The sequence below is a fragment of the Bos taurus genome, chromosome 8, assembly GCF_002263795.3.
Source record: "Bos taurus isolate L1 Dominette 01449 registration number 42190680 breed Hereford chromosome 8, ARS-UCD2.0, whole genome shotgun sequence".
In the NCBI taxonomy this organism is placed as follows: domain Eukaryota; kingdom Metazoa; phylum Chordata; class Mammalia; order Artiodactyla; family Bovidae; genus Bos; species Bos taurus.
The window spans coordinates 78,023,525-78,041,332 of record NC_037335.1 but is presented as its reverse complement, the minus strand read 5'-3'; the positions used below and the strand labels follow the sequence as shown (position 1 = coordinate 78,041,332).

The 17,808-nt window shown below is 41.8% G+C and overlaps 1 protein-coding gene across 6 annotated transcripts in view; it reads right to left on the bottom strand.

Moving 5' to 3' along the window:
- The window catches only part of NTRK2 (neurotrophic receptor tyrosine kinase 2), a 411,482-nt gene that overhangs the window by 323,574 nt on the left and 70,100 nt on the right, over positions 1-17,808 (bottom strand). For all 6 annotated transcript variants that reach the window (XR_003035866.2, NM_001075225.2, XM_010808129.4 and 3 more), the window contains exons 8-9: positions 17,360-17,665; positions 2,260-2,295 (exon numbers count right to left, since the gene is read on the bottom strand). Coding sequence is in view for 5 of the 6 variants with exons in the window: in NM_001075225.2 (NP_001068693.1) it covers positions 2,260-2,295; positions 17,360-17,665 (342 nt within the window). In the remaining variant the exon portion in view is untranslated. The remainder of the gene's footprint in view (positions 1-2,259; positions 2,296-17,359; positions 17,666-17,808) is intronic.

Genomic DNA, 17,808 nt, shown 5'->3' with positions numbered 1-17,808 from the left:
AGGGAACTTCACCAACACAACACTTAGAATTGTGAGGATATGTTCTCATAGTTCTCAAATGTAGCTGCTCCTTTGGATCACTTTTAGCCTACATGGATCAGGATAGAAATAAATGATTTTTCTGTAGGGAATGTCTTTATTAATAATATTATATATAAAGTCATAAAAAGTTTTAGTAAACATTACAGACAATGTTGTTTATAAATGGTTTGTATTTTTATTCTAAATAGATATGGTGCCTTCAATTTCCATCCTGAACAACCAACCTCATTAAGCCAGCCCCAGCCAATCTTCCCTTGGTAGAAATATCATGCTGGCCTCAAGGCAACCAATTTAAATTATATTCTTATTAGCAGAGTGTTCCTTTGAATGTGAATGAAAATTAACAGAAACAGAATTTATTTTCGATCTGTGGCTGTTTCATTCTTAACTGCAAAACTATATTCTTACCATTTTCATTTTGAAAATATTAGAACTTATTAATATTTCAAACACTAGGAGATATCATTTATTTGCTTATTTTCCCTCTTCATATTATATCCAGCTACTCACACAAAATTAAATCATTAAAGTATCTACAGTTTAATATAACAACATTTTAGGCCAAATATTCAAAGTGTGATCTGCGTCCAGTGGAAAGATGACATTTTTAGAGACTTAAAATTATTGGAAAGGAGTTCAAAACATAATTTTAAAATGGAAAAATCACAATATAATTTCTCTGTGATACAATTTGACGTACTCTTTCTTTAAAACATATCAGAACAAATAAATATAAAAATACACAAATTACATCCACAAAATCACCCAAACCACAACAGCCTGGAGGAAATATGGCTTAACATGCATAAAGCAAGAAAACACAATTTAATTCCCTAGACAAAATTAGCTCAAGTTAAATATACACACATAAACACAGAAAGGATCATTTTATATTTAAAATGCAAATTATTTTTATATTAAAAATATAAATATACACATTTGTCAAGCTGTGCATCAGAATTAAAGAATAGACTATTTTATAGAATAAATATGTAAATGCAACATTTTGATAAATGTAACTTTTTATCAATTTTAAATTTCAAACCAAGTCTTGAAATTGAGCCTGCCATTTTCCCAAAAGAAGCCTCCTGGTCATGAAGGTGGTTTCAAAACTATTAACAATGGATTCTCATATGTAGTAAAATGACCCTGGAATTCAATTAAAACAGCAAAGGAAAGATGAGCTATTTGGTAAGCTAATACAGTGGATAGTTTGATTCTCTTCTTCCACATTCCAAAAGTAAAAGTGTTAGTTCCTCAGTTGTGTCTGACTCTTTACAACCCCATGAACTGAAGCCCTCCAGGCTCCCTGTCCATGGAATTCTCCAGGTAAGAATACTGGCGTGGGTATCCATTCCCTTCTCCAGGAGATCCTCTCAACCCAGGGATTGAACCCAGGTCTCCTGCCTTGCAGGTAGATTCTTTACCATTTAAGAGAGATCCATTTTATTCAAGGGAATTTATTCCTCTAGGAAAGTTGATCTAAACTCCAGGGGTGGATCTATTTAACCAAGGGTTAAATAGATTTTTGCCACCAAGGCAAAAATGAACCATGACCCAACTGAGTCCTGAGTCAGAAACAGGGAGGGTTTGATGGAGGTCTCTGGGAAAGTTCTTCTTCTGGAACAATTTCATAAGTTCCTCCCTTTCTCCCATCAATGTGAATGACTCATTTTAAGACCATAAAAGAAACCAGCCTTCAGTGAAGCCAGCACAATGGGCAGAAGGGTGCAGAGATGGGGAAAAAAAAACACTGGATCCCTGATGATATGGTTGAGTTGCTGGTTTCACCAACCTTAAAACATGCCTCGCCTTTGAGGTTCCTGTCTCTGAGCCAGGCTTTTTCATTATATAAGAAACATAATTTTGAATTGGGTTTACCGTCATAGCCAGAAACTGATACACCTCCCTTTTCTTGGTAGTCAAGGCTTTTAAACAGGTAATTAGTTCCCAATTATGGAAACAAAATGTCTGTTACAGCAGAATGGATTTACTACTTCCAAGAACAAGCATGAGAGAGAAAACACTATTTACAGGCATTGTAAATATCAAGGGAAAACAGCCATCAATACCAAATGATTTTTGAAGTATTATTTTGGCCTAAGTCATGCTTGAAGTGTATATTTAATTGAGCTTAAAGTTCTTCTTTCAGTTGATTTATTACATTTTAGACAAATATTTTGAAAAGATACAAAATACAGACCACATGATAGCTACCTTCATAAATTACATCAGGATAATTTGGATTTGCACCTAAAAAGCAAAACAAAACAAAGATATCTTATTAAGTATGCATTCAAAGTTAAAAAATTACTAACTAAGCCCACTAAAATTGGCTAAATACATATTGAAGGTTTTAAATTGAATAGATTGTTTTATAGGTAAATAAAATCTGAAATTCTAGGTTTGCTTCTTGTTAACCTTGTTGCTCTTCCCAAGCCCACAATCCCTGTCTCTATTCCAGAAAGGCAAAGAAAAGGGCAAACAAAAATTAAATATCACTTTAATGAGAAAAAATTCAACCATCAATGAACTATGATCACATTTTTTGCTGTTTCTATTAAACACTTGATCAATTTAATTGTAATTTTGGTATTTTCATTCCAGAAAAAGATCACTTCTGATCCACTTTGATTATTCTCTGATGACTCAGGGTTTGCTTTCAAACTTTGTTATGGCAGGTCCATTTGTATTCACAAACACATTATTAACCAGCCTGGATGATAATACCTAAAGTACAATTTTTCTCTGCACTTTGTCTTGAGGGACATTTCCAAGACAGAATAACCCTTTTATTACCCTAATATAACACAGAAAAATAAATGTACTTTCTCTACTGAGGTTACAAAAAATGTTATGTCAAGAAAGAAATTCAAGAGTATACCATTGTTTTTGGATATGTCTTTAGTCACCAAAATGGTCAGAATATTCTGTTTTAAAATATTTCTAAGAAAATTTGCAAAAAATTTTTTTTTATCTTTTAAAAATCACTGTTAACAAGAACAGGTGACAAAAAAAATTTTGCTACTTATTTTTCAGTCAAAACTATTGAAATTATAGTATCTGTATGAAGGCCTGCTTGGAATTAAAATCAAAATTTGATGTAACATTTAAGTGATTACAAAATGAATTTCCAAAGTCACTTTCTATGCTTTTAGTCTTTCCTCACTGTGTGAAATATAAAATGTGTAAACTATAAACTTTACTTGATTCTCATTTCATTTCTGAACTCTTAGCAGAAAAATACTTAAAGTCAGTGAAACTTGAGCCTATTTTCTGTTTTTGTAGCTCTTAGTAAATAATCAAGATTAATCTAAATGAAGAACCAAATAAAAGTGGTCCTAATATTCAAGCCAGAATTTCAATACGGTTCACCTAGAAGATACCTATTTTAGCAGGGGAAAAAATAGGGATATTACATACTGCTGTGCAGTCTGTGCTTTGTACAACTCTAGGGGGCGCCCTTAAGACTGTCATCAATGTTAATGGAATCACCTGAAATTGTGCAGTGCACAACCTGTACAGCCACTTCTGATGACCCTATGTCAATTCATGCAAAGTCATCATTCCAGTCATTTTCAATTATATTTTGAGTTTTATAATCCCAAACATCATTTCAAAATAGCTTTGAGTTACAAAATATCCATAGACATTGTCAGAATTATTTGTAGCTGATACAACATTCCTGAGAAGGCTCTTGACAGTGACCTGGCAGGTTGAAGGGGAATTCAGTGAATAAAGCAAGGGAATATCTCAATGGAAGCTCTGGGAATGTCATTAACAGGGCACCTGCCCATCCTCTGAAGTCCTTTCTCTTTGCAACATCCTTGGACCTACCTAATGACGTCCCCCCAAAGTTAGGATTTTCCACCACTGCTGAAAAGAAAAGGTTCTATAATCCCAAGAAAGAAAATCATTTTTTGCACTGCCCAGTAATCTGTTACTTTTTTCCTTTTGTTTTTAATTTATTTTAATTGGAGGCTAATTACTTTACAATATTGTAGTGGTTTTTGCCATACATTGACATGAGTCAGCCATGGGTGTACATGTGTTCCCCATCCTGAACCCCTCTCCCACCTCTGTCCCCATCCCATCCCTCAGAAGATCCCATTCTGATCTGGTCCCACTGGTCTCTCAAAATACAATCTGAATCTGCAAGGCATCTGCCCACTAGAGTCTGCTCCTCACTTCTGGACCTCACTCTAGGTCTCCAAAGCCCAGAATTTTCTCACCATGGCCCTGCACAAACTTCCTAGGACTGGTAAGCCCCTCCCCTACAACTGTCACCTCCAGGGGGCCATGCCACCAGTGTGAGCACCCTCTGACACAAGATCCAAGGAGGGGTGAGGAGTGAGTGTGAGCCAGGACAGGTGGGCTGAGGTGTCCACATGCACACCCATCCCCTTCATATAGCTCTCACCATATCACCAGAAGCCCAGAGCAGGGGCCATGACCAGGGACCAGCTCTACTGAAACCACTCTGCTCCTGCTTGGAACTCCAAGAGTCTGAGAATTCGACCTGCAAACCCAGGCTTCCAGGTCATTGTAAATATATATTTGCCAAGGTAACAGAATGTACTAAGTCACTTCAGTCATGTTCGACTCTGCGACCCCATGGACTGTAGCCCTCCAGGTTCCTCTGTCCATGGGATTCTCTAGGCAAGAATACTGGAGTGGGTTGCCATGTCCTCTCCAGGGGTATTCCCTACCCAGGGATCAAACCCACATCTAGTATGTTGCAGGAGGATTCTTTACTACTAGTGCCACCTGGGAAGCCCAAGGTAGGAGAATAGAACTTATTTTTTTTAATTTAACAAGTCATTAACTTGATTATATTTCTTAAGTATTTGGATTGAAGTATGTGGACCCTCACTTGTACTAGATTAAACAACCATCTAAGATGGCCTGAGGTCAAGGATTTTAAGTTTTAAAACTGGGACAGTTATGAGCAAATCTGTGCAGTTTGTTCAGGATGGGGGCCTTCCCTGGACATAGGAAGTGCTAAAACTGGGACGAGTCAGTCACTCTGATTTCTTCTCATACCCTCAACAACCCCACATGCAGTCACCACCTGATTCCATCAGAAAGTAAAGAGGCTCTATGGATTCAGAGCCAGATTTATCTAAACTACACATGAATGAACTTCATCATATATGACTGATATACAGGTGTATTCAGGCTCATCACAGAAAGGGAATACCCAAACTCATTACTCACACAAAGCCCTGCTGCTGCTGCTGCTGCTAAGTCACTTCAGTCATGTCTGACTCTGTGCAACCCCATAGACGGCAGCCCACCAGGCTCCCCTGTCCCTGGGATTCTCCAGGCAAGAACACTGGAGTGGGTTGCCATTTCCTTCTCCAATGCATGAAAGTGAAGAGTGAAAGTGAAGTCACTCAGTCGTGTCCGACTCTTAGCGACCCCATGGACTGCAGCCTTCCAGGCTCCTCTGTCCATGGGATTTTCCAGGCAAGAGTACTGGAGTGGGTTGCCATTGCCTTCTCCACACAAAGCCCTAGGAAGATTCAAAATGTTGAATCAATTCAATATAGCAAATGGGTACAGAAAAATGGGATTTGGGATGGGATCAAAAGGAAATAGGTTAGCTCAGAACCTGGAAAACAGGTCCTTTTCCAGACTTTTGATTCATATCAGTGCATGGCATTTCTACCAAGTTCACCAGCAAAACCATGACGTCAGGTCTACACATTCTGAAAAGCACTATATTTTCCTTGTTTCATTGTCCCAGATGCATGAGAAGTATTGTCACTTTACTTTCATTGTCAGAAATAGCCAAATTTAGCACAAGATTATGAAACTCACAGAAAGACAACATAGGAGGAACAATTTTTTTTTTCCTCCCTACCATACTGTACTATGTCAGATGAGGATTTGCTCATCAAAAGAAAGAAATGTCTCTTCCTGTACAAAGGTTTAGAAGACCTGCTACACAGATGGATGCACAGACCCAGACTTTACAAAATGCTAGGGTCACATTACTCCAGCTGATCCCAGCTTAACAAGCATATTATTTTGCTTCTGGCAACTTCTGAGTCAAGCTAAGCTTCAATGATGTTTACATGCAAATAGCACAGTAGCTATTAAAGTTGAAAGTCACACAGTCGTGTCCGACTCTTTGCAATCCCATGGACTGTAGCCCAGCAGGCTCCTCTGTCCATAGAATTCTCCAGGCAAGAGTACTGGAGTGGGTTGCCATTTCCTTCTTCAGGGGATCTTCCTGATCCAGGGATCAAACCCGGGTCTCCTGCATTGCAGGCGGATTCTTTACCATCTGAGCTACTAGGGAAGCCCCTAGTAGCTATTAACATCATATTAAATGCAGAAACAGGAAAAAAATCACCATTTCCTTTTCAGACTTTTGGCAATGGAAAAATTTGAAGATATCTGCCATTTTAAAGCCTAATTTCTCACTGGTTCCTTTTATTTAGTTTAAGTTTATTCACTATGTATCATTATAAAGGTGGGAACCACTGTTGGAGATAATCAGTATTAAAAAGTGAACGAGAAAAGATAAACACAGGATAGGAGGGGAACAAGTCAATGAAATGCACTTGAGTAATGCACTTGTCGTGGAGATTTGCGAAGGGTTATGGTTCCTTGAACCAGGGTCTCCTGCATTGCAAGAAGATTCTTTACCATCTGACCAATGGGAAAGTCCCCGAGAGAGAGAGAGAGAGTCATGGTTTCTTGAGGGCTTCCCCAGTGGCTCAGTGGTAAAGAACCTGCCTGCCAAAGCAGGAGACGCAAGAGATGTGGGTTTGACGCCTGGGTCAGGAAGATCGAGGAAATGGCATCCCATTCCAGTATTCTGCAGGGGAAATCCCATGGACAGGGGAGCCTGGAGGGTTATAGTCCATGGGGTTGCAAAGAGTTGGACATGACTGAAGCCACTGAGAACAACATGGCATGGTTTCTTGAAGACTATCCTAGTAGCTCTCATCAACTAAGAAATCTCAGACAGAAGCAACAGAGGTGGGCTCAAGCTCTAAAGCTTCATGTTGGGAATCTCCAGAATAAAATATGGACTTCCTGGGACTCCCTTAACCCACTGGCATTCCAAACAAGCAGCAGACCATTCTCTACCTCCTCGGTTCACTCCAGTGTAGAAGCCACAACTCTTTCCCAACCAAAACAAGATAAGTGCCCATGTCTGTTTGTCTGATGTTCAAGTACTATCTTCTGAAGCGTTTGTTGAGTACCTCCAGGCAATACACTCACTAGTACCTTGTTGCTGACCTAAGGCCTGCCTGTTGTCAGAAATTATGGGAAGAGAGTTAACAGGTCCAGAGTGCAGCCTGAAAAACCCCAAGTGAAAAAGAACCATGAAGATTGTATTACAACCACACATACACTCCTGACAAAGCTCTGTGTTCAACGTGCCATGTCTGCACCTCCAAAAGATGGACCCTGAGGACATTTAAGCTTCTAAACATGGATAACAGAATCACTTCCTCCCGCAACAGTATCGAACCAATGTCGTCCACCATTCTATTAAGTCCACGCTAAATAGCTTAATGTGAGGGCCTATTTATTTCTATCTTCTAATCTCATTTATATCTCATGAGTAAATCTTACGACTTTGTAAAAACCTTCATGAGTAAATCTTTATGATTTTTTAACTGCAAAACCTACTGTAAAAGGAAAAACACATTTGCAGGATTAAAAAACTTGAGGGAAGATAGGTAGCCTGACCAGAGGGTTCACTTTCCATTCTGCTCTAGAGATAAAAATAATAGCAGAGATCAGAAGACACATCTGTTTCTTTCCTTTAGGCTTCTTGTCTCTAACGCTTAAAAAAAATTTTTTTAAGACGTTCAATTCTTTTTGCAGACTCTCTTTAGTGTGATTTTTAAAAATATTTCAAAGGATTCCATATGATAAAGGAATAACAAAAGATTTGTTCTTTTCAAACAAACTTTCCTTTGCTTTGTCAACAGTGTTTTCTAACTCAGGGCAGACCACCTTTTGAATTCCAGAGCCTTCTCTCATCCCTCTAAGAATGGCAGGCGGAACTCAGGGACCAAAAACATCAGTGGTTCAGACATCTGGGTCCTTTTCTGGCTGAATCTCTACTGTGCCTGCAGCACTGAGAGCCTCTTCCCTTTTTCTACAACAAAGGAGTCTTCCATCTGACAGAAGAGGATAATAGCATTGGCTTGGCAACTCCTCAGGAGCTTCAGGGGGCGTAATTAATTAACATTAGTCCTCTTGAGACAAAAAGAGCTATTTAAGTATAAATCTTAATTATCATGATTATTATGAGTCTATAGTAGAACCATACCCTTCTCTGTTTTTAAGGCAGAAAAGCAGGCAAAACTTTTCTGCCTTTCACTCCCAGGACAAGACATGGGTCCTGACAAATGGCCTTAAGAATAAGTAGTAGGGGTGGGGGGCTTTATATTTTCTGAATGTATAACATTTGGAGAAATTTCCTCACCCCACATTCTTTGGCCTAAGTACACCAAATCTAAATCTGCCAGTTCGAGGGCAATTCTAAGTGCTGTAGGGAGAGCTAGTTCATCCAGACGTCATGAATCTTTGGATAAAATGGCACAAATGAAAAGCTGTGGGGAAAGCTCTTCCAATATTTATAGTTTGCTTCTGACGCACATTTTGCATAGGAGACAACTGCTCCCGAATGAGGCAGCATAAGTCACTAACTCCCACTGCTTGTGTGAATGAGCATTCTTGAGCTGTGACATCCTTCCTGAATGAGTGGGCCATAGAGACACTCTTTATGTACCGCCTAAAGAATGGAAAGCTTTAAAATCTGCGTATTTTATCATCTAGCACTCTGGCTAGGTTTGTTCCAAGTCTAAAGCATTCATCATTCGGGTCATGATTTCAATAAGAGAATCTACTCTTAAACAATCAATGTGTTCATGTTTACAATAATACCTGACCTTGAATATTCTTGGAACTTGTGCTTTCTAATCAGAAGATGCTAGCAAAAGCTCCAGGTTTCTTCCACATGGCCCTCACAAGCAATCTCTCTGCCGTGAATTTCTACTTAGATTTCTGCTTAAAAGGGCACCCTCTCCACTTCTAATCTCCACTCAGTCTCCACACACATTCATGTTCATGAAGCAACTTTTCTATATGTGGGACTGAATTCCAGTGACAGCCACATAATGGATCAATTTCATCTTAGACAAGTCTTATTTTTGACCCATAAGCTAAATAGGATACAGAAGACTCTTTGGAGAATCTGCAGATAGCCCCTTGCTTTCTATGCGTGTGCCTGCACCACCATCTCTACTTATTCACTCTCCTAAGCCTCCTTAAGTCATCATGTTATTGTTGTTGCTTAGTCGCTAAGTTATGTCCGACTTTTTTGACCTCATGGACTATAGTCCACCAGGCTCCTCTGACCAGGGAATTCCCCAAGCAAAAATACTGGAGTGGGTTGCCATTTCCTACTCCAGGGAATCTTCTTGACCCAGTTATCAGACCCGAGCCTCCTGCATCTGCTGCATAGGCAGGCAGTTTCTTTACCACTCAGCCATCCCAGAAGCCCTGAGCCATCCTGCTTTTGGATAAACCCAATCAGAGTGCTTCTCTGTGCAACAACTACTCCGTGTTTTTATTATTCCTAGTTAATACCCTTGGACAGTCAGTGAGGTAAGCTCAATGAATGCCTGAATAGTCCTTCCAGTGTTCACACTGCCCCTCCCCAACCCTTGCCAGAGTTTGCAAGGAAGAAGTAAATGAACTGCCTTCACTACTCAAGTGTGGTCCATGGATTTGCAGCACCATCTGGGAGCTCATTAGAAATGCAGATTGTCAGGCCCTTCTCCAGATCATGGAATCAGAATCCGCATTTAACAGGATCCCCGGGAGATCTCATCTCTCATTAAAGGCTGAGAAATCCTGATTTATAATTCCTTGGCAAGTGTGACCAAAGTCAAAAGACCCCAGCGTTCATAGAGGATAGTACTTTTTCAGTGAAACATAGAGTAAACCTGAAAATAGCATATCTAAATATTGAGGGGGCTGAATAACAACTGCAAAAATGTTAGGGGTAAGGGCAAGAGATGTGTTTGTCTCTAGAGGCATATCTCTGGGTCCCACTGCAAATGGGAAGGTGAGGGGAGAGAGCTTAGACACCTGAGGCAGCTTATATTATATTATACACCCACCCTCTCTAGGAACCTAACACTGACTCAGTTTTCTCCTAAAAAGGCCAAGTCTAAAAAGCTCCTGTATGGGGAGGGAGGAGGGAGGAGGGTTAAAAAAAAATAAATAAATAAATAAATAAATAAAAAGGAATTAAAAGAAAAAAATAAAAAATAAATAAAAAATAAAAAGCTCCTGTAGTCAAGTGACAGAATCCGGGGGTCCTCTTCTCTGGGCAAGCCCAAGCCCCCAGATAAGTGAGGACAAAGCCAAAGCTGGGATGAAGCAGTTCTGGGCAGCAAGTTTCTTCCTAAGGCTGGAGAGCATAGCACTAGAGAGGTGAGGATGGACACACTAGGGAGGTGAGGATGGGCACACTAGGGAGGTGAGGATGGGCACACTAGGGAGGTGAGGATGGGCACACTAGGGAGGTGAGTGTGGGCACACTAGGGAGGTGAGGATGGGCACACTAGGGAGGTGAGGATGGGCACACTAGGGAGATGAGGATGGGCGCACTAGGAAGGTAAGGATGGGCGCACTAGGAAGGTGAGGATGGGCACACTAGGGAGGTGAGGATGGGCACACTAGGGAGGTGAGGATGGGCACACTAGGGAGGTGAGGATGGGCACACTAGGGAGGTGAGGACGGGCCCACTAGGGAGGTGAGGATGGGCACACTAAGGAGGTGAGGATGGGCACACTAGGGTGGTGAGGATGGGCGCACTAGGGAGGTGAGGATGGGCGCACTAGGGAGGTGAGGATGGGCGCACTAGGGAGGTGAGGATGGGAGCACTAGGGAGGTGAGGATGGGCCCACTAGGGAGGTGAGGATGGGCGCACTAGGGAGGTGAGGATGGGCGCACTAGGGAGGTGAGGATGGGCGCACTAGGGAGGTGAGGATGGGCCCACTAGGGAGGTGAGGATGGGCCCACTAGGGAGGTGAGGATGGGCACACTAGGGAGGTGAGGATGGGCACACTAGGGAGGTGAGGATGGGCTCACTAGGGAGGTGAGGATGGGCCCACTAGGGAGGTGAGGATGGGCACACTAGGCAAGTGAGGATGGGCACACCAGGGAGATAAGGATGGGCACACCAGGGAGATGAGGATGGGCACACTGTCATCATGTTCTTGCCCCTCCCCGGGGAGGGAACAGCACTGAGCTCCTCCCTGTGTGAGGTGAGGGGCCCTGAGGCCACGCCCAGACATATTCCTCTTCACAATCACCTTTATGTAAGTATTAGAACCTGACATTTTACAGAGAAGGAAAGCTAGATTCAGAGGTGGTAAGAAAATTGCTCAAAGCCACAGAGGTTACGAAAGACACAACTCTTAGGCGAATCAGAGCCTAGTTGCAAACCCTTCCCACCGTGGCAAAGTTTCCCTTTGAATAACAGGGAGAGTGGGATAACCATGATTAAAATTCCAAGCTCAAACACCAGATCTGAGTGAGTCATGTGGATTAACACAAGAGACAGGAGTTTATTTCACTGAAAGTAAAAAGGAATATGTTTGAGGTTCTATCTACTCCGCTTCGTTTTTCTGTTCAAGGCTTCTACAAAAAAGAGAACATTCAAAGGAGCGCTTACTTCTTTATTGCCTGCAACTTCCGCATATCTTCAGCTGAATAGGGTTCCTTCCTTTCATGAGTAGGTCCTGCCTAATAGCGGGATAGGGACATCCCTGGGAATTAGAAGCCAAGAGAGACAACCACAAAGAGAAGCAGGAGACAGTAATGAAAGCCCAAGTGTTTCTCCGTCTTTTATCATTTTATGGGTAGTTGAAGTGTTTTCTATTTTGGGAAAAAGGGCTGTGTTTCATCACCATCCAGTAGGTAGCCCAGCATTTTCTGTTTCTCAAACCTCCAGAGAGACCTGACAAATTGTTCAAAATCCTAGAATTCCAGTACAACAGGATGTTAAGCAAGACTCTTCCTGCCTTAGTAACCGACACCAAAGTGAGCACCAAAGGTGGAATTCACAAAAGCAAGGACTGAATCCTCGTCCTTTGAAATATCTGATTCATGAAGAGATTTTAAAAGGTCCCAGAGAGAAGAGAAAAAGGAAGGACTTATAAAGAAGTTTCTTTGGGGACCAGTGTCACCATCACCACCACCCCACCATGGGGCTTCCACAGCTGCACTTGAGAACATGACCTGTGTTCTCTGGAGGTGAAAGGTGCAAGGACCAGTGGCTGACTCTGCCAGGGATGGCTCAGGCCAAGTGTGGTGGTGGGATGCAGCTGACATCTGGGTTCCACCTGTGCACCCAGAATTGTCAGGACAAGGGATCATGAGGGTTCCCCTGGACCAGATGGAAGCAGCACAGAAGGAAGTCTGTGAGGGAGTCTAGAGGGCCAGAGGGAGCCCCCAAAGTACAAAGCTGCATTCCTGGGTATGAAGGAGGAGCTACTTTCAGCAGCCAGAACACGGATGCATTTATGTCATGGGAGCTTCAGGAGAGCAGGCTGCAGAGAGAGGAATCCCAAAGTTCTCCAGGAAAGATGAGCTGTGAATTGACACTGAACACACCCAGGTCCCAAGAGCACAGAGCCACTGGCCAGTACACTTCCCTGCCCTTCATCCCCATGCCCATCCCCTCCACCCAGGCAGCACAAAAGCTTAAATCTCATTAGCTAGCTCTAGCCCCCACCCCCATGCTGCCAGCCTGCGAAGAGAGGGGAGAGGAGACTGACCCTTAAATCAAGTCCAGAGTTGATTTCTAACTCAGAAGCGACATCCTGTTTCGCAGTTGAGATTCCATCTGTAACCTCAAGTGACCCAAGGATTGTCTGTTACTCAACAATGAGCAGAAAAATCTTGCTTGGGTCAGAATTCCATCCCAGACAAGTGACTCTCACCCTTGGCTGCACACTGGGATCACTGGGGAATCTCAAAAACGAAAAATGCCAAAGCCCAAGCCTCACCTTGGAACCACAGAATCAGAATTGCTAGAGATGAGCCCCAGAAATGTGTCTTAAAAAATAAAATAAGATTAAAAAACAATTAAAACTCAACCATTAATGTGTAACAAAGAGCAGGATGCTACTGTTCTAGTAGACCAAGAAGTGACTAAATAGTAAAGGGACAATGGAAAACCAAGAGGAAAGGAAATAAATTTGACTGTCACCAGCTGTGCTCTTCCATGTGCTAGAAAGATAAAAATCACTGTTCTTCAGATGCATTTTGAAGCAGAAAGTTCCTTGTTGTACTTTAAATATAATTCAAAACTGACCAGCTGCTGCTGCTGCTGCTAAGTCGCTTCAGTCGTGTCCGACTCTGTGCGACCCCATAGACGGCAGCCCACCAGGCTTCCCCGTCCCTGGGATTCTCCAGGCAAGAACACTGGAGTGGGTTGCCATTTCCTTCTCCAAACTGACCAGAGCTGAGTTCAATTCCAAGCATGGGATCAGAAATAATCAATGTAGTGTTTAGAAAGTCTTGACTCCCTTTCTCAGTTGCAAGTCAAGTTGCCAGTGATGATCTGGACTGGTACCTGGGCCCTGCTGACATCTAAAGACCTGATAACACCTGTCCCTCCTTACAACACCCTGGCTGGGGCTAGTGTCTGGTGTCAGACTCTGCAAGGTTCCAGCACTCTGGAGAAACACATGGGGATCTTTACTGCCAGTCTCACATCCTCACACCTGTAGATGGCACCCTCTTGGCCTGGCTGATGCTGGCTTGGGGTCTCTCTGCTCCAAGTGGAGCATCTGCCACAACATCCCATGTTTCCACTCCATGCGGTGTGAAAGGCAATTGGGACTGTCACTAAGTTCAGTCATCCTCTTCCATGCTCACCCATTTTTATATTATTAGGTGCTTTTTATTTATCTGTTTTTATTCCTGTTTTAATTTCTGTCAACATGCTTCCTTCTCTATCTCCAAATAGAGAGTGAATTCTTAAACAAGGCGACCATTTCATGGAAATCAGAGTTCTGAGCTGAATGAGGAACACATGCGACCAAAGATGGAAGAGCTGCTGTTTTGTTTTTTTGTTGTTGTTTGTTTGTTTTGTTTTTTGTTTTATTTTATTTTATTTTTAAACTTTACATAATTGTATTAGTTTTGCCAAATATCAAAATGAATCCTCCACAGGTACACATGTGTTCCCCATCCTGAACCCTCCTCCCTCCTCCCTCCCCAAGAGCTGCTGTTTTAATTCTTCTGGATTCATACAGTGATGCAACTGACTTCACAGAAATCCCAGACTGCCTGGTTCCTGGTAAGTCCAGAAACTCGCAGTGTGAAAAAAAGGATCTCATCAAAACAACCAGGGGGAAAAGTAGCTATAACTTCGTATCATGGAGATTTGGGAGAGCTGAACTTCTTGATCAACTACTGTATGATGACAACAGAAATACTGAAGGACCATAAACTCAAACATGACCTTAAGGTAGAATGTATATTTAGACCTGCTGCTGCTCCTGCTGCGTCGCTTTAGTCGTGTCCAACTCTGTGCGACCCCATAGACGGCAGCCCACCAGGCTTCCCATCCCTGGGATTCTCCAGGCAAGAACACTGGAGTGGGTTGCCATTTCCTTCTCCAATGCATGAAAGTGAAAAGTAAAAGTGAAGTCGCTCAGTCGTGCCCGACTCTAGCGACCCCATGGACTGCAGCCTACCAGGTTCCTCCGTCCATGGGATTTTCTAGGCAAAAGTACTGGAGTGGGGTGCCATCGCCTTCTCCGACATTTAGACCAGCAAGGTCTAAATATATATAGTATTATATACACATATATATAATATTTCCCTTTGTAAATTTTTCTTTAATTTTCAGGGAAGTTAAGAGGGAAAGAAAGCATTTCTAAGAAAAGCCATTATCTGTAGGCTAGGGCTACAAATTGCATAAATATCCACAAAGATTCTACCATACAAGCCAAGTGAGGTCAGTCTCTTAACTGGTCTCACTGGTTTATGGCCCATACGGGCCATTTATATCCACTATCACCCTAGGCCAAGTCTCTTTCATTTCCACTTTCATTTATTACTCCCTGATAGTGGGTCCTTGAGTAAATAATTAGAGTGAAATAAAAATCAGTCTTTTCTAAAGCCATATTTATTTTAAAGATCTGATAAAAATAATAAATGAAAAGAAAGGGAAAGAACATCTTTAAAAAAATATGGCTTAATTTTTGTTGTAGATAAATAAATGATTATTTCCTTTTAAGGGAATACTTGAGAAACTTTGAGCTATACTTAGACCAGAGAACCACTCTTTCCAATCACTAGCTAAATTAAAACTAACAAAAGCCATCGATAAAAATGAGGCCACATGGATAAGATGAGTTAAACTGTACCAAATATTGGTACTGTACAGAAATGTTCAAAAGAAAGCACATAAAAATCCTATCTAAAATAGAAGCTTCTGGTTTTACACTGACAGAACAGTGCTCATATCAAAGCATACAAACCACTTCTAAAACTTTTAAATGCCAGACCTTCAACCTGGAATCAAGTTCACCTCCAACAGTTTCAGAAGCCAGTTGTTGGCGAAATTCACATAAATCCTTAAGTTTAGATGAGAATAATGTACTAACGTGACGTCAGTTTCTTAGTTTTGACAAAAGTAAGCAATGCAAGATGTTAGCAACAGGGAAATCAGGTGAGGGGTAGCTGTGAACTCTCGGTACCATCTCTGTAACTTTTCTGTAGATTTAAAATTATTCACAAATAAAATGTTCATTTAAAAACATACAAAAAACTGTTGTCCCAGAAGCAAAGATTCTGGATTTAACTATAAAGCTGTTATTCCCACAAATATGCGGGAGGAAAATGAACACAGTAATCTAGCGATTTACTACAGCGAATGTAGCCAAGCAACTAAACTCTCAATTAAGAGGAAGATTTAATGAAACAGACAACAACTGCCAGGGTGTCTGGGTAAGGCATCCAAACATAGCTTGTTTTATGTGCTCCTGAAAGGCTGTTTGTAAATCAAACTTATATAATTCAAATCCCATTTTGAGCACGCTCAGGAAGCTGGTGCATTTAAAAAGCTGCTGAATAAACACCAGGATAACAGGAAGATGGACTGTGTAATGAGAATTATTGCACTCTCATTTGGTGAAAGTGGCTTGGCAGCTATCACCTTTGTCCACGGGGCTGTCCTGGAAGCCATACTAGTACCTGCTGCCCAATCAGCCCCTGCCCCACTGGCCTCCAAGTCTCTATTTTCCCTTCTCTCTGCAAGGCTGGCTTTGTGTGGCTTTGATTAATTCAGAGCTGTTAGGGTGAGGAATTCTAATCATGAACAGGTCCCAGTAGCCAAACACATGGCTCAGCCTCCACAATGGTATCAGGTATTTGGGCAATACGATCAAGCAAATAAGAATACTTTCACTGAACAAGAGTGTCTGGAGAAAGTAAACGCATGATATTGTCCCTGCTGTTACTGGGGCTCCCACTGAAATTCTTCTGCTGACCATGGACTGGACTCCCAGCACCAGCCATCCTTTTCCCAATTCAAACCATTGGTCAGATGGGAACTAGTACCACTCTTAGGAAAATAATTCAGGGTTCTATCAGCAGATGCCTTAACTCAGTCAGCCCAGGTAAGCAAAACATTCCACAATGTTGGTTTCTCTGCCACAGATGAGGGAGCCGGATTCTGAATCCCAACTGGTTAAAACATATCTCAAACAGCGCATGAGCCGACCAAATTCAGTTCACCTGCTCACAGATTTGCCTGTATTTTGTCACTGTGGGTACAAAATCTCATATAACACTTGAGAGAAAAATAATGTGTGTGTTCTCAGAATATTGTTCAAATTATTCATCCCTATCACCTCCATGGGAGGAGTATGAGGCCCTGCCCTTGGATTGGCCTTGGACCTATGACTTGCTTTGGCCAATGGCATATAAGTTGAAGAAACTCTGTGCCAATCCCAAAAGGAAGCCTTATAAAGCCTTGCATTATTATTTTTTTTTTTTTTGCTGTCCTCTTGTACTTTGTACTTATCCTAAGAAGTAGATCTCCTGTGTAGCTTCTATTTCTGCACCCTGCACCCCAGAAAAAAACACACATGCAACAAAATTTCCCTAGCTGATCTACAGGCCCATGAGCAAGATGAAATGTTTGCTTCAAGCCACTGGGTTTGGGAGTGGTTTATTGTATTCACGATGTTGTCAATAGTTGAGTGATACACACTAGTCCTCTCCAGATGCAAAAACATCAGGTACTCACCATCATCGATTCCAGGCCAGCCCATGAAGTGAGCAGAAATCTGTTTCTCATCCTTCCCATATTCATTCTTGGCTACTAACTTGTAGTCCCCATTGTTCATATGAGTGGGGTTATCCAGCTGGAGGCAGCCGTGGTACTCCGTATGATTGGTAACATGGATTTTAGTACAGATGTATTTGGACTCATTCAAAATTGCCCCGTTATAGAACCACTGAAGCGCTGGCTTGGGATTGCCTTTCACAGTGAATGGAATGCACCAGTGGTGGTCTGAGGTTGGAGATTCGAGAAATGTGATAGTTGGAGCAACTAAATTGAAAAAGAGAGAGTTAATAGCATCAGAAAGCTCAGAATTCTCCCCATCTCCAAATCTCTGTGTCATAGACAGGGGGGGTCTTACTCAACCATTGTTTGGTTTAAGAAAACGTATGACCTGCAACTCTGGAATCCAT